This window comes from Talpa occidentalis, unplaced genomic scaffold, assembly GCF_014898055.3.
Source record: "Talpa occidentalis isolate TD23 unplaced genomic scaffold, MPIMG_talOcc4v2.1 talOcc4.9, whole genome shotgun sequence".
Taxonomy (NCBI): Eukaryota; Metazoa; Chordata; class Mammalia; order Eulipotyphla; family Talpidae; genus Talpa; species Talpa occidentalis.
In genome coordinates this window covers 115,719,287-115,745,510 of record NW_023605305.1, presented here as the reverse complement: position 1 = coordinate 115,745,510, position 26,224 = coordinate 115,719,287, and the positions used below count along the sequence as shown (strand labels likewise).

Genomic DNA, 26,224 nt, shown 5'->3' with positions numbered 1-26,224 from the left:
GCTCCTCTGCGGCTTCATCCAAACCCATACCCTCGCGCGGGTCCCGTGACATCTGCCTGCGGAGGGACGAGGCCTCGCCCGGCACCGCCCCGCGCACACGGGGTCAGGCGGGCACCGCCGGGGGCACGGGGCACTCCCGGCACGCAGTCCGTCCTGGCCACTGCTTCTCCGCGGGGCACTGACGCCCGCTCCACACCAGCCTTCTGGGGCCGGAGACCAGGAGAGCGGCACTTGTCACAGAGCTCCGGCCGCAGAGGATGCGCTCGCGGGCTGGGAGGGGAGAGGGGCAGCGTGTGGGTGCTTGGCCAGGGCCTTCTGCCCCGTGTTCGGAGGTGGGCGAGATTTCACAAGGGCCAGTCAAACAGCAGCCCCAGGAGGGGAGGCTTGCGGAGGAGGGGCAGGTCCAGCTCCCCCGAGACGCTGCTCCGCTCCAACCTCTAGGCTCACCTGCAGTCACCCGCCAGACCCAGACGCCGCAGACAGGCCTCTCTGAACCAGGCCCGGGACAGCCTCCCGCGGGTTTCCCATCACCCCGCCACAGCACACCTCCGCCAGAGGGCCAAAGGGATGTTCTGTCTTCCCCTTCCAGGGAGCCTGGAACGCGGCTGCTGACATGAAAGTACTCACGGGTTACACCAGGAACTTTATCGCTGAGCCTCGCAGAGAAACGAGGGGAATCGTGTGGCTTGTGAACACGTGCGCGCAGCCCCGCAAGGGGCCTCAGGTGCGCTGGCCACACACCTGGCTTCAACTGGAGGGGCCTCTGGTAAACATTTCTTTTACGTCAATACAAAGAAAAAGTAATTCGAATGCCAAATATTTCTAACACCACTGAGGAGACACATTTTAACTCTGCAATGATAAAGCTGGAGAGAGGGGAAGGCCAGCCAACAAGACCAAACACAGTCTGACAGAGAAAAAGAACATCTTTGAAGGCACTGAGTTCAAAACATAGACACCTGAAGCCAAGTTCTCCCACATTTCAATGAAGAGACCTCGGTGCTGGCTGGCACCAGGAGCAAGAGGTAGTGACAGCAAGGGAATGTACGTTCACACATTTTTAATTTCCCTGAAGCCAGGAACAAGAACAGAAATATGAAGATGTACTTCTCTTTCGGGGGAAGGCTTAGGACCAAAATGCAGATAGAGTCTAGAAATTGCTGCACTAATACTGACATTGTCAAAGCAGCTTTACTTCAGGGAGGGCAGCCAGCCCCGCTCCACCGTTCTCCTGCTCAGACACCAACGCTCGCCATTTGTTTACTTGATTCTCTAGTCCAACCCTGCCAATACGCCAGTTGGAATCCCCTAACCCAGGAGGTGGAGCCACATTTCCCAACTTCCATGGCTGATCCAGAAAGATGCGAAATCATAAACCGTATTCCCGTCATACATTTCATGTTCAATGCGCAACCACGGGGTCAGGGGACCCTGATCTACCGTTCTCTGCCATGGCACCTCCTCTGGAGATCAAGTCCTGGGACGCATTCTCTGATTCTCCGGGATGCTAAAAGGTCTATTCCAAGTAAATAAAAACAAATACTTTTTTTGGCTACCTCGCTCCTTTCCGACATCTTCCCATCTCGCTCTTCTCCCTACCTCAGAGACCCTCCGTTATCAAAGGTGACTTGGGCTATAACAGAGATTTTCCGGGTGGGACGACAGCCTCCACAGGAAGTCAGAGCCTGAGGTGGCAGGGACGCCCGTGCTCTGGAGGGAGCGGTGGGTGGAACTTCCCGCCCGGATCACACCACCTCAGAGAGTGAGGCAGCTGGGCCTGGACGCTCCTGCACCATCAGCCTCCACTCCCTTAATAGGAAGGAGGGAAAAAAGAATTAAAGTCAATATACACACCAAGAACAGAAGCAGGTACATCTACACCGAGGCTTGGTCCCTCCAGTCAAGCAGCAAAGCTCTGACACAATAGCAGCGTATTGTTAGCGCCCGGCTCAAAGGGGCGCTCGGAGAAAGAGAACATGGCAACCAGGAAGAGCCGACAGCAGAGACCGCATTTTATCTGCGCCCTGACCTGGGATCTCTGTAGGGTAAGGAAAAAGTATCAGGCTTTTCTGCCTCCCGCCATCAGGACAGATGAGGGAACCCTGAGGTCCCGAATGCAGGCCTGATGGCGGCACCTGCCGTGGGTGCACCTGGGCTGAGAGACTGAGTTTTTAAGGGCGGCGGCGCGGGGACGCCAGCAGAAGCCAAGAACGAACGGAAGCCGAGAGAAGAAGAAGAGAAGCAGAGAGCACGCCCGAGAGCCCGGACGGAGTGAGGATGTGCTGGGGGCTGGAGGACTGCCAGCCTCCCGGTGCCCCCCCGGCGCCCCTGCCCGCCGTGTGCCTGGTAAATCTAAATAAAGGACCCGCAAAAGCCACTGAGGCCTCTGACTCCTCCTCGACCCGGTCTGCTGGGTCAGAAAACCTGCCCCTACAATGTCCCACCACATTTTCCGTCACCCCAAACCGGTCTCTGGTCCTCTTGAGGGCCCAGTGCTCAAGTCCTTGAGAAACCCTAGTTAAGGTGGCCAGTAGCCAAGATTAACTTCAAAATGTTTTTTTCTTTTTTTGCCTATAAGCTTTTACTAGTCAATCCTATTTGTTGAATTTGGTTTGGGGAGTTAATTTTTCAGTCTATTTTATGCCCCCAAATGATTCTGCACCTCTGGAAAGCTGCAGCAAATTACTCCACTAATCAAGGTAAATAGAACCATGTCAACTGTCAAGTTTTATGCCAAATTAAAAATGTATGTTTTCTCCACGATCGCTAATTAAGAAAACTGTATTCTAAACAGTCATTCAAATGTTTACTTGGCACCTTTCCCTCTGGTTTCGACTTCTAATCTACAACAAAGCAAGCAAGCAAGTCTAGAATGATGAGGGCTCAATTTCAAAGACGATAACCTCTATGATGTAATTTCTCCACGACCGCTCTCTTTCCATCCATACTCTCTTTCGGAGAAAACTCCAAGTTGACACACAAAGAAAACCCAGCAATGACACACGCTGCAAGTGTCTGGGCAAAGGGAGCGGGCACAGAGGCAGGGGGCAATCGGGGGCAATGCAGCCTAAGTATCTGCCCACAAGCTCCCTCCGCTTGCCAGCTTGCTCCCTTTGCGCACACACCGAGCACCTATAAGGAGCCGTGACCCTGCCGCCTGCAGAGCCACTGACTCTCCCCAAGTCTAGTGGAGACAAAAACTACACAACCCTCAGCATTTACGCCTTCTACCTTTTTTGCATGTCAGAGGATACCATGTAAGTTCCACGAAAGGCACTTAGGAAACAGCAAAATCTTATGAAATTAAGAGTTGATTTTAAAGCTTGATATTACATAAATAAGTGTTTGGGAGCAAGTTGTTCTAACAACAGACTACCGGCCTGATTGTGAGTTTACAAAATGCAGCCAGAGCAAAGTTTGTATCTTGAGACCAGATTGCTTCATAACCCCACAAGCCTCTTCCTGGCCACTTTCCAGCATGGGGAAGCACAGCCTGGAGGATTCTGGACTTACATACACTTCTCCCGCATAAACAAGTTTTCCTCCCCTTCCAGTTTTTAAAAATTCTATTTCAGTTTCTTAATTTGACATCTGAACTAAGGCCACACAATGAATGCAAATGTCATCAAGCAATCACATTCCTTTTCAGGGAAACTGACTCAGGATGGTGGGGAATGCCTGCTGCCGGGGAAGCAGAAGCTCTTCCTTTCTCTTCCCCAGAGCTTGCTTCTCATGCTGCAGCCTCCCACCCTAATCAGCTTTCTCCTCTAGCAGGTACACCTCAAAAATCTGAGACAAATTATTAAAGGCTCTGGGTGTATCCATATTAGGAATATCATCTTAAAATCTTTTGTTAGAAAGTCAGTTATTGAAAAAATAAGCAACTATGACGTCCAGCCTTCCCTCAGCTTCATGCTCCAGCAAAGACGTGACCTGAGAAGTTCCGTCCATCTTCTCTCGGCCTTGCGGAAGTGTTCCCTAAATTTGGCTTTCAATTTTCCAGTTGTGCAGAGAGCCTTCCTAAGCCCCAACACTGTACCCCGCTTAGTTTTCTTCTTAAGGACATTCTTAATTTTTATATAATGTTTGTCCTCTGTGTTTTCTTTCACAAGGAAGGAAAAGATGGACGCAATACAAGTTGCGGACCTGGCACGTTAAGATGAAACTGTTTCCATGGAAACGCCAGCATGAGGCTCTGTGGTCCCTTCTGCCCCAGTCACTTCCGTGTCTCTCTCTTCCATCTCCCCCTCTGTGACCACTACAGCATCTACCTCAGCCACCTCTTCAACTACAGCGAAGTCAACTCCATTGGGCTGCTGCCGGGCCATGGCCTCCAGCCTGAGGCGGTACTGCTCTGCCTCCTGCTCTTTCTTCAGCAGCTGGTGTCGGTACTCCTGGGCTCTTCGATTGGCCTCCTGGAGCTGTTGCTGCAGTAACTCTCTCTCTGTGTCTTCCTGTAGAGGTAAATCATGTTACCAGCAGGTTAGAACTCCTGATCACAAATTATCCAGAGTAGACTAAAAGGCAGAGAGGCTGAAAAGTGACAGCTTTGAATTCCTTCCCTTGCCATTTCTCCAGCAAGGCTGAGGACACTACCTTGTTTTCCTCCACGCTGTCAGTCATCTCTTCTACCCTTGGCTTCTTAGTCAGTGGTAACTTCTCTGTTTCTACTTCCTCTTCTTCAATGACAGTCTCCTCTGCGACCTGACCGGCGGGTACCGTTAGAACTACAAGATAAAGGACGCCAATTGGAGGTGAGGAATATATAATAAAAGTGTTAGCTTGCTTCGAATTAGAAAATAAACTGAAGCACGTTTTCTCACATCTTATTTTTCATGTCCCTTTGTATTTTAGGATCAATAGATACGGCAAGGCTCTGCAGGAAGAAACAGAAAGAATTCAAGAGGTGCTAGGAAGCCTCAGAAAGGAAGGGCACAGATTTGCAGGGCTGGAAGCTATGCAGCTAGGATCCAGGCCTGAGGCACTTGTATGAAGACATCTGATGCTAGGTCAGGAGGGGTGAGTTACAGTTTTGTAGAAATAACTTGTCTAAAGAAGGCCTGATGTCTTTATATAAGAAATCTCTCGGGCCTCCCCGGTGGCGCAGCGGTTGAGCACTGGGTTGCGAAGCTGCCCGCAGCCTCTGCAGCGCCGGTTCCATCCCCGGCTGCTCCCTGGCCACCGGAGGAGGGTCCCACATGGCGCACAGACCTCTCCTGCCGCCCGCTGCTCCCCTCAGCAGTGTACCTCGGTCCTTCTGCCTGCTCTGCTCCCTGCTCTGGCTCTGGTGAATTCTCTCACCCTCCCGCGCTTCTGACTGTACCCAGTGCTTGTATAAAAATAAAATAAATAAATCTTAAAAAAAAAAAAAAAAAAAGAAATCTCTCCTGGGACTCCCTGGTGGCACAGGGGTAAAAGACAGCGCCATCTAGCTATCACCAGTCATTGCTGCACGAGTTCCATCCCCAGGCGGCCAGGAAGCAACCCACAAGGCACAGCAGACCTCTCCTGTCTTGCCCGCTGCTCCCCTCAGCAGTGTGTATCAGTAGATCTGCCTGTTCTGCTCCCCGCTCTCCTGGTGAATCTTCTCACCCTCTGCACCTCTGGTCTATACCCCAGTTCTTGTGTGCATAAATCAATCTTTTTTTTTTTAAAAAAGATTTATTTATTTATTTATACAAGCACTGGGTACAGTCAGAAGTGCAGGAGGGTGAGAAGATTCACCAGAGCCAGAGTGGGGAACAGAACAGGCAGACTGACGAAATACACTGCTGAGGGGAGCAGCGGGCAGCAGGAGAGGTCTGCGCACCGTGTGGGACCCTCGCCCAGTGGCCGGGGATCGAACTGGCGCTGCAGAGGCTGCAGGCAGCTTTGCAGCCCAGCACTCAACCACTGCGCCACCAGGGGAGGCCCTTATTATTACTATTATTATTTTTAAAGAAACCTCTAAATAAGAAGAGAGTCGGCCTCCCTGGTGGTGCAAGGGGTTAAGAACCGCACTATGAAGCAATCCTCAGCCTGTGCAGCAAAAGTTCGATCCCCAGCTGGCCAGGGAGAAACCCACAGGGCGCAACAGACCCTCCCCTCAGCAGTGTATTTTCAGTCTGCCTGTTCTGCTCCCCACTCTGTCTCTGGTGAATCCTCTCACCCCCTGCATCTCTGGCCTGTACCCTAGCTCTTGTATGCATAAATAAATCAATCTTTAAAAAAAAAATGAGAAGAGAGTCAAGGTCAACACATCTGCATATACACACGTTGCCATGCTGTCAGCATGGCAATAAATAAATAAATAAACAGTAATGAAACCCACCAGGGAGGGCCCATTTCTTTATTGTTTTTCATAGCTGCACAGTATCCCAGTATATTGGCGCACATCATTTATTTATCCAGTCCCCTACTGAAACATACTTACGGTTCTTTCAGTCTTTTATGATTATAAATGATGCCATAATTAATAGCTTAGTATATACATCATTTCTTTGCATGTGACTATAATTCATACAAAAAGAATTTTTAGCTAAAAAGTATGTGCATATTTAATACTGATAGATATTGCCAATTTGCTCTTTAGAGGATTATTAATTTACATTCATACCAGTGATTTATAAGAGTACCCATACCCCTGGGCCTTCCTGGTGGTGCAAGTAAGCACAGCACTGTGAAGCTATCTGAACCCTCTGCAGCAAGAGTTCGATTCCGGCCCGCCAGGGAGCTACCCACATGGTGCAGCAGACCTCTCCTGTCTCCCTGCTGCTCCCCTCAGCAGTGTATTTCAATAGATCCGCCTGTTCTGCTCCCCACTCTGTCTCTGTCGAATCCTCTCATCCTCCCCACCCTGCACCTCTGGCCTGTACCCCAGCTCTTGTATGCATAAATAAATAAATCTTAAAAAAAAAAAGATTACACGTACCCTTGACAACCAAGTATTACAATGGTATCTCAATACATTTTTCATTTGCATTTCTCTTACTATAGTTGAAGTAGGCTGAACATATGCTCACACTTTTAAGAATCACCAGTATTTTCTCTTCTGTGATCTAATGGTTCATGTTATTTGCTCTATTTTCTATCATGCTATTATTTTTTAACTCATAAATTTTATATACTTGTATATTAGACAAATTAGCCCTTGCCAGCCTGGTTTCTTTTTTTTAGAGCTTCTTTGCCCCATCTGGCATCTGGCATTCCCCTACACCCACTACTTGCCTTAATGCCTCATTTTCACAGGCACGTTGAGGGTTTACAATACCGTTTAATTAACAGTTGTCTAAACAGGGTAACTCACCTTGCTGTCCATCTTGCATAGTGACAATAAAGGGCTGGCCAAGGCCTCCAGCAGGAATTGCAGTTTGGATACCGCTTAGAGGGACTCCATCAGTGACTATGGTGATGACCCTTTGGCCTCCACTCCCTACTACTTGCTGGATTGATGACTCAACAGAATTTCCCTCCACAATCTCTTCTGTATTAGCTAGAGATGAGAAAAGTAAATTCAGAATTTCAGTTTTTTAAAAAATTAGTAACATAGCACGTTCATTCTCCTTGAAGTTGATAATATCAGGGATAGGAAAAATCGGGAAAAAATGTTAGGCTTAACAGTTCACAAAAGCTAGCCTTTACAACAATGCTAAGGCAGAGGAGGAAAAAAAAAACAGGGAATATATTTGAACAGTACTTTTTTTTTTTTAAAGATTTATTTATTTATGCATACAAGAGCTGGGGTACAGGCCAGAGGTATGGGGGGGTGAGAGGATTCACCAGAGACAAAGCAGGGAACAGAACAGGCAGACTGACCGAAGTACACTATTGAAGGGAGCAGCAGGTGAGTCAGGAGAGGTCTGCTGCACCATGTGGGTAGCTCCCTGGCCGGGATTCGAACTTGTGCTGCAGTGGCTGCAGATTGCTTCATAAATTGTGTCTTAATCCTTGCACCACCAAGGAGGCCCCTGAACAGTACTTTCTAAAATATCTTTACCGAGATGTTAATAGTGTTCACTATGGGTTTTTATATACAAATATATTTTCAAAATGCTGTTTCAAATATGTTTAAATATTTGTTTGCTTTGTAGGAAGTATCAGAGGCCCTGACAAGCTAGTGAGTACTGTGATTCTCCAGCAGAGAATAAGACATGCTGAATTTCCCCAGCAAATTTATTTTGGAATGCTTTTTTTTTTTTTTCCAAAGATTTATTTTTTTTTTTTTAAGATTTATTTATTTGTGCATACAAGAGCTGGGGTACAGGCCAGAGATGCGGAGGTGAGAGGATTCCCCAGAGACAGAGTGGGGAGCAGAACAGGCAGACTGACTGAAATACACTGCTGAGGGGAGCAGCAGGCAAAACAGGAGAGGTCTGCTGTGCTGCCATGTGGGGAGCTCCCAGGCCAGGGATCGAACTCGTGCTGCAGAGGCTATGGAAAGTTCACAGTGCTGTGCTTTAACCCCTTGCGCCACCAGGGAGGCCCCTGGAATGCTTTTTAAGGAAGCATCTTCAATGCTTAAATAAATTTAAAGAACTTAGAAAAAAATACATAATTTATTTTTGTAAGAAAACTGAGGTATTTAATAGTAAATTAATATAACCAGTAGTTAACACATTGAAGGAGTCTGACAGACAAAAATGGTAGGTGGCTTCTTTCTCTGACAGATCAACAATAATATTGACAGTAACTAACATGGACTTACTTAGTGCCAGGTACCTTCACATGCGTTATATTGAATCAAGATTTTCAGTGTGCTTAGTCAATATCCATAGTAACTAGTAGGGGAGACCATTCCTACCACTAAGGAGTTTCTCCACCTAAAGAGTCACAAGTAATACTTTGCAATAAGTGGCGCACAGGTTCTCCATAGGAAGACACATTCAGGTTTTTCAATGGAAACAGAGCATGAACATCTCTTCGAAACAAAGAACAGTCAGGGCCTCCCCGGTGGCGCAGCGGTTGAGCGCTGGGTTGCGAAGCTGCCCGCAGCCTCTGCAGCGCCGGTTTGATCCCCGGCTGCTCCCCGGCCATCGGAGGAGGGTCCCGCATGGCGCGCAGACCTCTCCTGCCGCCCGCTGCTCCCCTCAGCAGTGTACTTCGGTCCTTCTGCCTGCTCTGCTCCCCGCTCTGGCTCTGGTGAATTCTCTCACCCTCCCACGCTTCTGACTGTACCCAGTGCTTGTGTAAATAAATAAATAAATCTTTAAAAAAAAAAAAAGCATTAAAAAAAACGAAACAAAGAACAGTCAAATGGTATAGCTGAGTGGACCCTGATCATCTTAATCCAACCATCATTTCGGAGATAAGGAAACTGAGATCTAGAGAAGTCAAGACCAAAGAGCAAATCAAAAGAAATAAGCACAAATTTATTACACTGCTTTTCCCTCTTCCATACTCTCACTCACACACATTTGACTAGAGACCTTTATGGTCACTGCTAGTCAGAAAAGCATGATGAGAGGGAAGTTCTCACCATCCGAAGGTCAAAGGCAGAAAGAAATCAGAATAATCTGCTTTTTCTTTGATGGAGGAGGCAGCCAGGGGGTTCCGACAGAGTCCTAGATGACTACTTGGCTCTACTTCTATTTGCCCTGCCTATATGAAGCCTTACGCCTTTTCCCCACACACCACAAACTCCAGCTAAATGACATAAAACCGTCTTGTTTTAAATACCAGAAGGGCACTGTAGGGTCAGGACAGGACATGGAGCAGGTTTTCTGATCCAACAGACCGGGTAAAGGAGGAGTCAGAGTCCTCAGTGGTTTTTTTGCAGGTCTTTTATTGGGATTTACCCGGTACACAGCTGGAAAGTGTGCTGGGGGGCCAGGAGGCTGACAGGCCTCGCAGCCCCCAGCAAATCCTCACTCTATCTGGGCTCTCTGGTGATCTCTGCTTCTCTCTCGGCTTCTGCTGGCGCCCCCGTGACGCCGCCCTTAAAAGCCCAGTCTCAGGCCAGGTGAATTCCATCTACCTATGCCCACACCCTATTCCAGGTGCCCGCCACCAGGCATGGGTTCAGGACCGCAAGGATCCATCATCTATCCTGATGGCGGGAGGGCAGAAAAGCCTGACATTTTTCCTTACCCTACAGACACTATACAGCAAATATCTACCCAATTTCCATCAGAAATATCAGAATTACCAGTGCAAATACAAGCCAGCCAGCTGAAGCACACAGGCTTGAACACGGAAGAGACAGCAGTCCTATGTGCTTGATGCTTTGCTACAAGATACCTAGGCTGTATTTTTGAATCAGTCTATGATAGCATCAGTCAAAACATAATGTAGATTATTTCCCAAAAAATCTGCTAATATAAGGCTAAACATTTCCTTCTGAAGCAACTGGAGTCAGGGCAAACAAATTGGAAACTGCAAAAACACAAAGGAATAACTTAGTCATTCCCTGATATTATGCAGCTGTCTGACTAGATCACTTACCGATGTTTTCACTCTGATGCTCAGTGAGTCGACATCCCTTTCTCCTAGCTGTCTCTAATTAATCCTAACTCTTTAATAATTTGTGCAAAGCAAGTTTCTGGAGGCTTAAGAACAAATAAGAACTGGCGATTCCCCTGGCCACGAGCCCTCACCTACCTGTGGCTCTGTGTGAGTTGGCGAGGGGGGCTGATGCCCCAGCAAGAGCTGCGAGGGGGGCCAGCACTGAGGTGGTACAATTTGAGAAGTGTGCTGCTGAGGAGGCATGGGGGCCACCTATTTCAGTAAAAGAGGCAAATGAGGCCTGAGGCAGAGAACGAATTGAGATTAACTGAAAATGGCTTATTAACTCGAAACCTCAGCTTTTCATCCAACTGTCCTTAATTCTGCTAATTCAAACTGAAATAAACCAATTATCATGGTGTTGGAAACTTTTAAGTTTTAAAAAGTTTCCCCTTGAAAGCAGATTAAAGTAACATGCTTGGTGCAGGGCACTGCCTCCCTCCTCTGATCACTCTCTGGGCACTGCCCATGCTGAGCATCAGCAGCTAACAGACCAGGAGAGTGCCACCCACTCCCCAGGCTGGCAGCGCAGGGTCCTCCTTGGCAGTGGGCAGCAAGCATGTGCAGTGGGCCTCAGCCCAAGCTAAGTGGTGGTGAGGGAACAGGCGCCTCCTGGACTTCACTCAGCCACCAAGCACTGGTCATCAGGTAGCGGGGTGAGGAGAGTGTGACTGACCTCTTGGGCAGGGGCAGTTAAAAACTAAAGTTTCACATGTTAAACGTCAGAGGGCAATCAAATAGTGCTAAAAAAACAATAATTATCTACCTTAGTTATGTCATGATATGCTTTAAAAATAAAACACTTTGTTCCTTAAAAAGGTGGATTACTTGTGGAGTACTCGTAGCTATAAATTATCTTTTTTAAAAAAGATTTATTCATTCTTATTTACTTATTTATTTATACAAGCACTGAGTACAGTCAGAAGCGCGGGTGGGTGAGAGAATCCACCAGAACCAGAGGGGAGAGCAGAGCAGGCAGACTGATGAAGTACACTGCTGAGGGGAGCAGCGGGCGGCAGGAGAGGTCTGCGCGCCATGTGGGACCCTCGCCCGGCGCGAGGGGATCGAACTGGTGCTGCAGAGGCTGTGGGCAGCTTCACAACCCAGCGTTCAACCGCTGCACCACCGGGGAGGCCCTATTCATTTATTTTTAAAGATTTTGTTTATGCATACAAGAACTCGGGTACAGGCCAGAGAATGCATGAGAGACAGAGTGGGCCAGAACAGGCAGACTGACTGAAATACACTGCTGAGGCGAACAGCAGGAGAGGCAGGAGCCGTCTGTTGTGCCATGTGGGTAGCTCCCTGGCTGGTTAGGGATCAAACTCTTGCTTCATAGTGTGGTGCTTAACCCCTTGTACCACCAGGGAGGCCCAGATTTATTGATTTATGCATACAAGAGCTGGGATGCAAACCAGAGATGCCTGGGGGTGAGAGGACTCACCAGAGACAGAGTGGGGAGCAGATAAGGTGGATCTACTGAAATCCACTGCTGAGGGGAGCAGCAGGGAGACAGGAGAGGTCTGCTATGCCCTGTGGGTCACCTCCCTGGCTGGGGATCAAACTGGTGCTGCAGTGGCTGGCAATAGCTTGACAGCGCTGTGTCTTTAACCCCTGCGCCACCAGGGAGGCCCCCCTGTAAATTATCTTAAAGCTTTTGGAAGATGACTGTTGGAGTGGGGATGAGGATGGAGATAGTAATAATATAATAGGGATGTTATATTATCTAATTCTCTTTAAAATACTCAGGGAACGAAGTACCTTGAGTCGAGCACAGTACCTGAATTCCAGAAAGGATCCACTTCTACCTGACGACTTCATGCAGAGCCAGATCCAGCTACAGTAGCTTCCCTAATTTTCTTTTTTAATTCATGCTTTCCGCATCACTCATCCTATCACAACAAGTGCTGATATAAGAATGCACAAATTGGGCATCCCCCGGTGGCGCAGCAGGCTGAGCACAGCGCTGTGAAGCTGTCCGCAGTCTCTATAGCACCGGTTCGATTCTGGGCCAGCCAGGGTAATTCCCACATGGCACAGCAGACCTATCCTGTCTCACTCGCTGCTCCCCTCAGCAGTGGATTTTGGTCCATCTGCCTGTTCTGCTTCCTGCTCTGTCTCTGGTGAATCCTCTCACCCTCCTGCGCCTCTGGCCTGTACCCCAGCTCTTGTATACATAAAACAAACAAACAAACAAACAAAAAAAACCCTCACAAATTAAAAAGAAAAACAAGGAAGAAGCAGTTTATACACATATTTATGGAGATTGGAACATACTAGCAACTAAAAACCAAAATACCAAAATCAAATACAGTAAGTATGCTATCCAGCTAACGGAGAAGAGCGGCATGGAATTGATGAGAAAAGCATTATATGCAAGTTAGCATATGAACAGTTCACCCTAAGGTTGTGCTTTAATTCAAATATAATGGCTCACTCAACTTCCCCTCAACAGCAAAATGACAAAGAACATAGTGAAAAACTGAGTTTAGTATTCTGACATACACAGCTGAAACTGAAGAGACAATGTAAATTACCTTAGACTTATCCCAGTGGATTCTAGGAAAGTAAAGTACTTTACTGTTGCTTCACTTCAATATAAAACCCAACATCAAATCAAGTGCAGTGTGTATGGGTGCTATTGCTTTTGGAAAGGAAATGGCATTTATCAGTAACAACTCTTGTGACTTAATCAGAATGTGGTCTATATAAATAAACTCTCAGTCCAGGAATTAGGGGTGTGCGCTCTGGCAGGCTAGACAATCTCAGTGCATTAGTGAAAACCAGACCAAGAAAATCAAAGTAACTTGCCCAAGGTCACACTGCTAGTAATGTCAGAGTCCAGGTTAGAAACAATTCATTAGATTTCAAAACCTATATTCTCTTTATGAACCAACACAAAACTTTATATTTGATTTTGGAGTGCATCTTTTTATTCTCCAGAAACAGGAAATTTATCTTCACAACTGTGTTTTGCCCTGGTGACTGTTTAAACTAGCCTGCCTCCCCAATCTGCTGCAGTGTGGTGCTGCTGCTAATGTCTGGGGTCTTTAGTCACAAATGGAAATCTGAAAGCAAATGTTGGCATAAAAAATACCCACCAAAAAGATAATCCTAGGCTGCACTCTGTCCGCCCACCTGTGACTATGCAGGTGCTTCCTTTCACCAACTCTCTCCCTCTGCAGGACAACAGCCTCCTGCCTGCCCGTGACCTGTACCTGCCGTGACTTCTGCTCACTGGCCTCCCTCAGCAGAGGCAGCTCTCCTCAGGGCCGCCTGCCTGCAACCACGCAGGCCTCCCTCAGCAAACCTGTCCCTCTCGGGCAGCTCTTCCTGCCCGCTGCTGTCTATGCAAGTGTCCTTTATTCCTTTGTCCCTTTCCCTAATAAACCTGCTCTTTAAATACATATATATAAAGGTAATCCTAGGATATGTTCAGTTAAATTTTTTTTAAAGATTTATTTATGCATACAAGAGCTGGGGTACAGGCCAGAGATGCAGGGGGTGAGAGGATCCACCAGAGATAGAGCGGGGAACAGAACAGGCAGACTAACTGAAATACACTGCTGAGGGGAGTAGCGGGGAGACAGGAGAGGTCTGCTGCGCCATGTGGGTTGCTCCCTGGCCGGCCAGGGATCGAACTCGTGCTACAGAGGTTGCGGACTGCTTCATAGTGCGCTGCTTAACCCCTTCTGCCACCAGGGAGGCCCCAGTTCAGTTAAGTTCTTAAAAATATTCCTGAATGATGGGAAACATTCAGGAAAAAATAATTCTTTAACCCAGTTGAGTAACATAACCTGAATTTGTCTTATAATTTTTTCTCCTTTCTTTTATATGTACTGATTAAGCATTCAGGAGGTCAATCAGCTTGAGGGGGCAGTTAGGGAGAACTGCTTCATGAGTTAGAGAACACTGCAGAATCCAGCTCTTGAAAGTGATGATTCAGCAATTTCAATCTGTAGCTGTCAACATACAGGAGAAAGGAGAGGTCTGCCAAACATGTAGGCCCATGGGAACCAAGGCTAAGAGCCTCATTCCTGAGTGTCTTCAACTCTGCTCATCATTCCAGAACAGGATCTTAAAAATTTCAGTAGTTAGGGCCTCCCTGTTGGCACAAGGGGTTAAGCACCGCACTGTGAAGCAATACACAGCCTCTGCAGCACAAGTTCGATCCCTGGCCGGCCAAGGAGAAACCCACATGGCGAGGCAGACCTCTCCTGTCTTGCCCGCTGCTCCCCTCAGTAGTGTATTTCAGTCCGTCTGCCTGTTCTGTTCCCTGCTCTGTCTCTGGTGAATCCTCTCACCCTCCTCCCACCACCCCACATCTCTGGCCTGTACCCCAGCTCTTGTGTGCATAAATAAATAAATCTTAAAAAAAAAATTTCAGTAGTTAAATGAAAGACCAACTCTGCTTCCTTTCATATGTTTGTGAATATGCAACTTTACTGGCTCCTAAAGACTTTGGATTACAAAAGCATTTGTTCTTATCAGTGTGGCCTGAACCACTACAAATCCAAAAGGCTGTGACCACTGTGATTATATGCGTGTGTATCTGAGCTAAAGTTTTTGCATCATCTGGCCAAAAGCAAAGCACAATGACTTGTAAATGACAGTTGTCGGTGTATAAAATGAAGGTTACTGTTGCCCCCTTGTGGGCATGACAGAGTCAACTTTTACTGGGAAGTTGCATTTTCATTTAACTTCAGCTGCTCGTGAAGCCTTGCTATATAAAGTGGACATCTATAAATGCTGAAGTACAGAATCTCGAAGTCGCACAACCACCTCATGAAGCATGTATTATTATATCCCAATTTTACAGATAAGCAAAGATGGCTTACAGAATTAAATCATTTTGCCAATGTAAGGCATTTAGTCAATTAATAAATCAATATTTGAACACTGTTCTAAATGGGAAATTCTGTGTACACTTTGTATACAGTCTTGCTATTTTACCACAGTGCTCTTTGATATTGTATAGACTTAACCAGGAATACAGTCATTTACTTTAAAATGAACATCAGAAACAGAAAAAGAAACCAATAGTCAATTGGAAAATCTAGATTTAAATGAGGATAAAAGTTCATTGTAAAAAAAATTTGTAAGAAGATGTTGAAAATAAGCTCCGTTGGCTCCTTTTTAGATAGATGTTTCATTAAAACATGCTCAGAAAATGCTTTTCTCTACTTTGTTGTTATATATGTTCTCAGGAACAAATCAAGACTCATACTTTATTCAAATAATCACATATACATCCTTCACTCCAACAGCCACTTACTTATAATTACTTATCCTACTTTATTGATTGCTACTTTAGACTACGAATATTTCACTATTCTCCTGAACAGGTCCAGAAGTGAAGCACCCTACGGATTCATTTTGGGGACAGGCATAGCACTGTAACAGACTAATCCGTGGAATTGTTTACTTTTAACACAGTAAGCACTCAGGTATAATTCCTATGTATGACCTACCCTCCCCTTAGGAAGGTTAACTCCATTAGCTTTAAGTTTTATTGTAAATCTTCTATTTGGGAATATTTTAATAAAGGAGCAGGTATTAGACAGGGTGTGCTTTCATCTCCTAGGAATCTGTGGGAGTTCTGTTCATTTTAAGTCCAAAATAAATGATACATTATCAAAACATCACCTGAGGCTGTTTTGGTGTTGGCTGAAGAAACAAGGCTGGCGAGGCTGACGACCTCTCCTGACGTGAAGAGGAAAGGGGTGGCCACGGTCACCGGCGCGGCTCTCTCGGGGTGAGCGTTCACCTGGTTGTGCATTGCTTCCTACACAGCAAGGCAGAATATTTCAAAGTCAGAACACTCACTAGCTCAGGTTATACAGTTACTAAACAGCCACCCCCTACAATGCTCTATCAAGCAGAACTAGTTCCGGCACACAATGTCCCAGGGAGGCAGCTGAGAGTTCTCATTAAGATACTGTTTTTTCAGACCGAGGGGAACAGAGATATTTGGTTGCTTTCCCATGCTTATTTGAACTTTAGAAAAGCAAAATGTATTATTTGCAAAAACTTCTAGAAAATTCACTTCCAGATCCTGAGTATTCTTTTTTTTAATTCTGAAACACAAGAGTGCTATCTGAATCGTCTAAAAAAGTAATTTCCAGCACTAATATTCTATGATCAATTATCTACCAGTCATTGTCCCTGCAGAGATTCTACAGAGAACAAAATTCTCCAGAGTTTTCTCCAACAACTTGTTCCATTCTGCCACTGAAGACATGCCCGAGAGACCATGTAATGAACAAATAACGAGTGCCAGGTTTGAAAGTCTAGTTCCATATGCTGGACTCTTCCTTCCAGGGACAGTTGTACAATTCCAGTATAAAGATGCTTATCTGTATTCATTTATTGTACTTTCAGAAGCAGTTTTTTACAAACAGGATCGCTCCTAAAAAAAAACCCCAGTTATGAAAGGGCTTCTGAGCAAGGACCTGAAAGTTGAGCAGGATAACCGGTCTACAGGGAACCAACCATCTGCAGTAACCAACCAACCCCTGAAAATGCGGCAGGAGAGGTGATCTGTGTTTCGCGTAATTATCCTCTTGACTGAGAACTTCGGTTGAGACAGATTATCCACTCTCTAGTTACTGTTAAACTCCTTGAATCTGCCTCTTCTATAATTCAAGCCCTCACTGGTTTGTTTGTATTTTTAAGCTTTATTTATTTATTTATTTATACAAGCACGGGGTACAGTGAGAAGTGCGGGAGGGTGAGAGAACCCACCAGGGCCAGAGCGGGGAGCAGAGCAGGCAGAAGGACCGAAGGACACTGCTGAGGGGAGCAGCGGGCGGCAGGAGAGGTCTGCGCGCCATGTGGGACCCTCCTCTGGTGGCCGGGGACCAGCCGGGGATCGAACCGGCGCTGCAGAGGCTGCGGGCAGCTTCGCAACCTAGCGCTCAACCGCTGCGCCACTGGGGAGGCCCCCTCACTGGTTTTTACCTGCTCTAATGAAAGCCTAACCGTATAGCTCTTCAGCATTAAGTGTCTCCTCACTCCAGTGTGTGTACCACACTCTAAACAATCATTTAAACAAAAAACCTAACCACATCAATCCACCATTTAAGAGCTTTAGTTGGAGGGACCTCCCTGGTGGTGCAAGGGGTTGAGATGCAGCACTATGAAGCTATCCACAGCCACTGCAGCACGAGTTCGATCCCCAGCAAGGGAGCTACCCACATGGCGTGGCAGACCTCTCCTGTCTCTCCCCTGCTCCCCTCAGCCATGTGTTTTAGTAGATCTGCCTGCTCTGCTCCTCACTGTCTCTGGTGAATCCTCTCACACACTGCACCTCTGTCCTGCACCCGTTTTTATATGCATAAATAGAATAAAAAATAAATCTAAAAAACAAACAAATTCTATACAGATTTTAATCCTTGCCTTAAGCATCATTAACACTCCTCTGTGCTCCAGTAGCACTTGCTAGATACGTGTTTACGCTGTGGTAGTGTGATGCTTTATTTCCTTCATTCCAAGGGCAGGGCCATGTCCTGTTAATCTCTATATCCCTTTTCACCCTGGTAACAAATGCTGGCTTAGGAAATTAATGGATGAAATAATTTCAGATAATTTTTAATTCTGAGATGTCTTCCTTATCACTTACCATGCTTTAGAGCTACATGCTATTTCACATCAGTTGATGGACATTCAGGAAACAGAGAAAGGCATTTAATACTGTCCCAAGTCAAGGTTAATTAAAAAGGGAAATTTTCATAGCAGGGAAAAAATATTCCAAGGCGAAATAAACCTCATTTGTGTACTGGCCATGACATTGTTCTTCAATCGCTGCAAGTCACGACTTTATAGAACCTTGTTTTTTTTTTTTTAGAAAGACACTAATGACACAAATTACAAGACCGAGGCTTACTGGAATTACCACTTTGATAAGACATGGATAATTCAGTTTTGCTTCAGCGCCTACCAAAAATATCCTTAACGTTAACTGACGCATACTCGGGGGTGTAAAGAGCAGCACACCTGAAGGATGACCAGGATCTCAGCGTTGTTCTTCTCCAGGGCGATGTCGAAGGCAGATTTATCAAACTTGCTGAAGGCATGGACATCAGCGCCGTATTTAATAAGCAGCTCCACGACGTCCCGGTGGTGGTGCTCTGTGGCCCAGTGCAGCGCTGTCATCTTCAGCATGTCCTTGGCATTCACATCTGCGCCGTTCTGTCACAGAAAAGCAGCTTTTTCACACAGACATTGGTTATAGCAGCACAGGTGCAAGGGCCCATCACCATAGAGATCACAGGTATTCAAATTTAGATCATGTCTCAAAAATATCAAAAGGAAAAACGTTTCTCACATTCTCCTGAATGCTGACAGACATACTGGCTTCAGCGAGCGGGTCTTCTAAGGACATGACTGGGAAGTCATAACAGATGGGAGAGAAAGAGGAAAAGAACAGGTTTTTGTTGCATTTATTAACAGAGAGCGGAGCGCTTGAGAACTAAGCGTGAGTGCAGGGAACACCTGCAGAAAGGGAAGGAAGGAAAATCAATAAAGTCTGTTTAGCGTAGGAAACAAATGGTCACAGCCACGATGCCTCCTGCAAGAGATGCCACCTGCTGCCACAACTGCCCTGAACTTGCTGCCGGAACTGCCCTGACCTTAAGCCCCCCCGGCCGCGTCCTGCCACCACTCAAGGACAGAAGAAGGTGGGACCTTTGCCTCGCTTTACCCTAACGAGCAGGTCCACGATGCGAGCATGTCCATCAGCCGCGGCCATGTGCAAGGGCGTCCTGTCCACTTTGGTCCGCGCGTCCCTGCTAACGCCTGCCCGGAGGAGTACTTCTGCTGTGGAATAATGGCCGTACTGGGCTGCAAGGTGGAGGGGTGAGGTTCCAAGCTGTAGGGAAATAATACTCATTGAATGTCAAGCGGGTGCAGAGCGCTAACTCATCCCAGGACAGAAATGAACAAGAGGTAAAGTCTATGGTTCCTGTCCTTGGAGAGAGAAGCTGGGCAGATAGGACAGAAGAAATTATTTATTAAAAAAATAATATACTGGGCCTCCCTGGTGGTGCCAGGGGTTAAGTGTCAGCACTATGAAGCCACTGCAGCACGAGTTCGATCCCCAGCCAGGGAGCTGACCCACATGGCGCAGCAGACCTCTCCTGTCTCCCTGCTGCTCCCCTCAGCAGTGGATTTCAGACAATGCACCTGTTCTGCTCCCCACTCTGTCTCTGGTGAATCCTCTCACTGCCTAGTTCTTGTATGCATAAATAAATAAATCTTTAAAAAAAATAACATACTAGGTTCCTCAGCCTGCTAAAAATGGAGCTACCATAAGACCTGGCAATTCCACTCCTAGGGATCTACCCAAAGGACACAAAAACATTGATTCAAAAGACCACCTGTACCCCTATGTTTACTGCAGCACTATTTATAATAGGTAAAACCTGGAAACAAGCCAAATGCCCCAAAATAGATGACTGGATCAGGAAGATGTGGTACATATACACAATGGAATATTATTCAGCAATCAAAAAAGATAAACTCATGCTATTTGCAGCAACATGGATGGAACTAGAAGGAATTATGCTCAGTGAAATAAGCCAGAAGGAAAAAGAAAAATATCGGATGGTTTCACTTATAGCAGGAATATAGGGGACCCAAATAAGACATCGGGGAAAAAATAGTAACAGTACAAAACACAACAAAGCAAAAACGGACAATTATAAACCAGAGACACACTGCAGGGGAGGAGGAGGGAGAGGGAGCCAAGGCAGGGAGGGAGGAGCACAGGGGACTGAGGTGATGGTGCACTGGGGAAGGAAACTCTATGGGGACTCCACCCGAGGGGGTGGGAGGAATTAAATATTGCTTAAAAATGAACAAAGATGTAAAAAATTTAAAAAATTTAATAAAAAATAACATTACTAATGGGCCAGTAAAAACACCAGCAATTAAGTATGTGCTAAGTCCAATGGATTTAAGTGAAGTGGGCTTATTAGGGAAGATCCCCTAAAGGATGTGCTTGAAGCAGGGCTTAGAAGAAGGTAAAATACCTGACAAGACAAAAGCATTCTGAGTCAGGGGTAAAAAGAAGGGATACTAAGTTCAAAACCTAAAAAGTTACAGGTGGTATTTGGGGTGTTCATTTATTGGCTGGAGTAAGCTTGTTGCCACATTAAAATAAAGCAAAAAAATGTGATGAAGAGGGGATACAAATTTAGCAATGATGTGTCAACAGCAGTAAGACAGTCTATCAGGCTTCCCTGGTGGCCTAGGGTTCAAGTCTCAGCACTCCCTGTCCTGCTCTCCACTCTGTCTCTGGTGAAAACTCTCACCCCCTCCCCACCGCTGGCCAACTCCCCAGTTCGTCTACAGAAAAAAAAAGTCTATCATCTCAAAGTAAATCTCTCCGGAGTCATCTGTCAGTGCGCACTGTGCTCAGCAGCCTGTCCCTTTCTCTGTATTATGCGCTTTATCTTCTGCCTGTTCATTTATTCTTTGCCTTTCATATGTTCACCCTCTGCCTGACTGGGTTTCATTCTCACACTGCTCTTTTCAGGTCTATTTATAGAAACGCTAATCTCATGGGTTCCCTTTTCTTGAAGTGCTAAGAACCTGCTGACCTCTAAAGTCATGAATTAATCACCCCAGAATAGAGGATACTCATTCACTGAATTGGTAAAATCAGGCAGTGCTCACAACCATCTGCGCATGCTAAGCAAGCCCAGTGACACCCTGGGCCTGGATCTTCTGGAACTGCTCTCCAAGTTGTCTGTCTAGGCTCATGAAATCACACCTTACTCTTTAATGTTTTTTAAACAGTGTAAAGGAACAAAATGGCTAGACTACGAACCAGGACATTTTAGAGAAAAGGAAAAAGGGGCTTATTATCTTGGGATTTCACTCTTATTATACTGATTTTATTCAATTTCCAGCTAATTACAGAAGCCTACAGCCCAAGTACACTCCAGGGAGAATTAAACCTTACAAAAATACTCTAAAAAACGGGTCTCCCTGGTGGTGCAGCTGGTAGAGCGCCGCACTGCGAAGCTGGCAGCAGCCTCTGCAGCGCTGGTTCGATTCCTGGCCGATCAGGGAGATGCCCACATGGCACGGCAGACCTCTCCTGTCATGCCTGCTGCTCCCCTCAGCAGTGCTTTCTGCCTGTTCTGCTCCACGCTCTGTCTCTGGTGGATCCTCTCACACCTCTGGCCTGTACCCTAGCTCTTGTGTAAATGAATAAATCTTAAAAAAAAAAATACTCTAGGGCCTCCCTGGTGGCACAGCAGTTGAGCACTGGGCTGCGAAGCTGCCCGTAGCCTCTGCAGTGCCTTTTGATCCCCGGCCCCGGCGAGGGTCCCGCAGACCTCTCCTGCCGCCCGCTGCTCCCCTCAGCAGTGTACTTCGTCAGTCTGCCTGTTCTGCTCCCTGCTCTGGCTCTGGTGAATTCTCTCACCCTCCCGCACTTCTGACTGTACCCAGTGCTTGTATAAATAAATAGATAAATCTGGGCCTCCCTGGTGGCTCAGCAGTTGAGCGCTGGGTTGCGAAGCTGCCCGCGGACTCTGCAGCTCCGGTTCAATCCCCGGCTGGTCCCCGACCACTGGGTGAGGGTCCCACATGGTGCGCAGACCTCTCCTGCCGCCCGCTGCTCCCCTCAGCAGTGTCCTTCAGTCCTTCTGCCTGCTCTGCTCCCCGCTCTGGCTCTGGTGAATTCTCTCACCCTCCCGCGCTTCTGACTGTACCCAGTGCTTGTATAAATAAATAAATTAATTTAAAAAAAAAAGAAAAATAGATAAATCTTTAAAAAAAAAGTCTAAAAAGTATTATAGAAAATCACAAGTATATAATACCTTACAATTACCACCAATATATTCACAGGAGACTTTTTCAATGTGGCAAATTAAAAGAGAAAGAAAACCACATATTCAGATGAGACAAAGAAAATAAAACTCTTGTAGAAGAATGAGACAGAAAGGGAATGAAGAAAAATCAATAAAAGCTGTTTAGCTTTGAAGAAAAGGATTGGTAACGGCTGACACTGGGAATAATGAAGAGGGCTCACCCAGTCCGTGGTGAAAGGGGCACCATTTGCCATCAATGTTCTCACTTCATCATCTTGGCCTTTTCTTGCTGCTTCTAGCAACCTCTTCCCCAAGTCCACCAAAGACATCTTTATGCATAGGAACAAAAGTTTTCGGGAAGCTATAACTCAAACATAAGGGAAGGTGCCTGTAAAATGTTTTTCGAAAAAACCCTCGTACTCAAACCTACGGCAGTATCTTCTTATGCTGCCTACCTCACCTGACGCAATCAGATGGCTGGGGAAGTTTCAGGTACTTAAGGATAGTGCACTTACTTTCAATCTCCAGAAAAATAGTTAGGAAATATGTGTAACACATTACTACCTCTCCAGCTTAAGGAATAAAGTAGAATTTTATTCTTTGAAATAAAATGTATGGGTACATATGTTATGTGGAGGAAAGAGTAATAGACAAACCAAGGTCACTGAGACTCAAGTATATGGCAGGCACTTTTTGAAAAATGAATGAAGTATGCCTGACACTTCAAGGAAATCAACTGATAGCATTTATTGCCAATTATCAGTTATAATTCGGGCTTTCAAGTAAAAATTAGAATTTCAGGAAACCCGTATGCATCAGCATAAATTGACAGTCTACTACAAATGGTTCTGATGAAATCAGTGGTGACTTTTTTTTATTATTATATAATAAAATGAATCAACATGTGGCTGAGGTGCATTATATGAACCATTATTTTTCAAATGATCAATAAATGTTAGTCAAGCAAGGGTAAAAGAGTCATTCAAAGTGAAAGATCAATGGACTTCAAAGTAACAGAATACAAAAAGTTCATGGACAAGGTTTCTGATTCCTCACTGCAACTAACTTTTAAGAAAATGCCATTCACCGAGTTTTTGTGTGGCATTAAATTCCCACAATTACCAGAAAAAACTATTAAAATATCCCCCCTTATTCAAGTACATTCCTCTCATTATTTCTTTAACTTATAAAATATATTTTTCACTACAATGTGTTGTAACACATATTAGATTTATTACTGTATTTTTACAAAAGACTTATTTTATTTATTTATGCATACAAGAGCTGGGGTATAGGCCAGAGGTGCGGGGGTGGTGGGTGGTGAGAGGACTCACCAGAGACAGAGTGGGGAGTAGAACAGGCAGCTATACTGAAATGCACTGCAGAGGGGAGCAGCAGGTCAGACAGTGGAAATCTGCTGTGCCATGTGGGTCACCTCCCTGGCTTGGGATCGAACTCACGCTATAGTAGCTGTGGATTGCTTCATACTGCTAAGACTTAACCATTTGCGCCACCAGGGAGGCCCCTGTTGCTGTATTTTAATTAAAGAACATTAAAAAATTAATTTCTAAAACAGTAAATAGCAACAGATGTAACATCTTGGAGCCCTCAGTAATTTTTAAGATTATAAATAAATTCTGAAACCAGAATCAATGCTTCACTATGTGAACTTAATTTTCCCATCACAGAATACTGTGCTCAAACATGGGTGTCCAGGAGACCACCAGGGCGGTTTGTTAAAAATGAAAATACCAAAGGTTCTAGCCCAGGTCCTCTAAGCTCAGAAATAGAGGGTGAACTTTAACAGTGTGAACTTCTATCATGGGATCTAAGTGTTAGTTTTTTACAACTCAAGAAAATGCTAGAAAAAAAAAAAAAGGATAACAAAATCTTACAGAAAACTAATACCTCACATTTCCCCATGGTTATTTCCTTTCAAAAATTTAAAACTGGGCCTCCCTGGTAGTGCAGGCCTAAAAGTCTCAGCGCTATCAAGCTACTGCCAGCCACTGTAGCAAGAGTTCGATCCCCAGCCATGGAGCAACCCACATGGCACAACAGACCTCTCTGCCTCCTAGCTGCTCCCTCAGCAGTGGATTTCAGTGGATCCGCCTGTTCTGCTCCCCAATCTGTCCTTGGTGAATCCTCTCACCCCCGCCCCCAGCACCTCTGGCCTGTACCCCAGCTCTTGTATGCATAAATAAATCTTTATAAACCACATTCACGTCTTAAAAAAAACAAAACAAAACAAAACACTGTCTTTCCATTATCTAAAAGGAAATTTTGGAGTCCATGCATTCGTGAGCACTGAATGGTAGCCAATCTCAATCTGTCACCCATTTAAGCAGGCAGTGAAAAGCCTTATTTCTTACAAAAAAAAAAAAAAAAGATAAGAACTGAACTTTGGGATTAGAACTTAAGTGGGTCTTTATACTCTTCGCCGGGTACACACAGCAGGTCTCCTAACGCGTCAGGGCTCCTGCCTCCCCTTGTGCTAAGTTACTCTCTCCTGCGCTAACCCCAAACACTGATCTTAGGAAAGTGAAGTGTATCTTCTAAATAACCGCATTTTGGCGGCACGCCCACCGGCGAGGGAGTCCCCAGGACCCGGGGGAGGAGCGCACCCCCGCAGGAAGCACCCAGATCCGTCCTCGGCTGTTTAAAGACCGGGAGGGCTGCGCCGCCGCCGGGCGCGCTGCCCTCGGGGCCACGCCCTGTGCCACAAGCGGGCCGACCGGGCCCGCCGCCGCCAGGGCGCGCGAGGGCGCGGGACCCGGGGCTCGTCCACGGCGCCCCGAGCCGGGCGGGGAGGGGCGCGCCGGCCGGCTCGGAGGCCGCAGGAGCGGGGCTGCAGCCCGAGGTCCAGTCCGCGACCAGGCTCCCCGCGTCCTCGCGTCCCCCGCCGTGCAGACTCGGGGCGCAGCCGGAGGCGGGGCTGCGCGCTCGCGCTCCGCGGGCCACGGTCGCCCCAAATCTCCAGGCGCCGACCCGGGTCACGGGCCTGGGGGCCCCCCGGCCCCCTCGGCCTCCGGCCCCCGGCGCCAAGTTCTCTTTCTGAGCACGAGCGAACCCGCGGGGAGCCCGGGTCAGCCTCGGGGGCCGCCCCCGGCCGCGCTCCGCGCCGCCCCCTGGCGGTCACCCCCGCGGCCCCGGCTCCCCGCCGGCCGCTCCCGGCCCCAGGTCGGCCCCCCCGCACCTCCGCAGTCCCCTCCCCTTCCTCCCGGCGGCGTCCCCTTCCTCTCGGCCCCCTCCCCAGCTCCCCGCGCCGGGCAAGGGGCGCCGCTCGGGAGCGGCCGCAGCGCGGGGCGCCCCCCGCCAGCCCCGGCCGAGCCCGCGCGCCCCCGCCGCTCACCTCCTCGCGCGGGGCGCCGCCGCCTGCGCGCTCGCCGCGCCCGCCAGCTTGGCCCCGGCCCCTCCGCTACTCAGGAGCCCCTGTCAGTGGCGGTTCCTTTTGGCCTTTTCGTGTATGCACATTTGGGGGGCCTGGAACCCCCCCTCGCGGAGAAATGGAGGCAACAAAATGGCGGACCCGGAAGTGCGCTCGCCGCGAAGGCCCGCGCCGGCGGAGGAATCCAAGACGGGGCCCCCCCCGGCGAGCCCACATCGCCCCCGAGCCGGCAGGGGGGGCGCCTCCGAGGCCCCCTTCGCGCGCGCCGACGGCCTGGCGGGGCGGGGGGTGCGCGCCGGGGGGCCTCGCGCCCGGACTACTTGGCGCGGCGGAGGCGGCGCTGCGCGCGCAGTCCCGGGCTGGGCCGGGCCGGCGGGGATGGCGGGTCTCGGCCCGGCCGCGCCGAGTGGGGCGCCGGTGCCGGCCGGGCCGGCGGGGCTGAGCGCGGAGTCGCGCCCGCGGGGGGCCCGGGAGGATGGGGCGTGGGTGCGCCCGGCTGTGGGACGCGCCCCCGCCCGGCGCCGGGCGGCCGGGC

The 26,224-nt window shown here is 47.6% G+C and overlaps 1 protein-coding gene across 3 annotated transcripts; it reads right to left on the bottom strand.

The window, feature by feature from the left end:
* Nucleotides 1-141: 141 nt before the first annotated feature.
* Nucleotides 142-25,883, bottom strand: GABPB2 (GA binding protein transcription factor subunit beta 2). 3 transcript variants are annotated; one of them, XM_037499589.2, is made up of 9 exons: nucleotides 25,654-25,883; nucleotides 22,523-22,662; nucleotides 19,181-19,348; nucleotides 18,475-18,669; nucleotides 16,126-16,264; nucleotides 10,576-10,692; nucleotides 7,286-7,471; nucleotides 4,597-4,727; nucleotides 142-4,454 (listed from the first exon to the last, which is right to left on the bottom strand). In XM_037499589.2, the coding sequence occupies exons 2-9, from the start codon at nucleotides 22,628-22,630 to the stop codon at nucleotides 4,155-4,157; spliced, it is 1,344 nt and encodes a 447-aa protein (XP_037355486.1). In that variant the 5' UTR covers nucleotides 22,631-22,662; nucleotides 25,654-25,883; the 3' UTR covers nucleotides 142-4,154. The 3 variants fall into 3 exon arrangements, with proteins under 3 accessions (XP_037355486.1, XP_037355487.1, XP_054547149.1); XM_037499590.2 differs by having other exon boundaries at nucleotides 22,523-22,630; XM_054691174.1 differs by lacking the exon at nucleotides 10,576-10,692.
* Nucleotides 25,884-26,224: the final 341 nt, after the last annotated feature.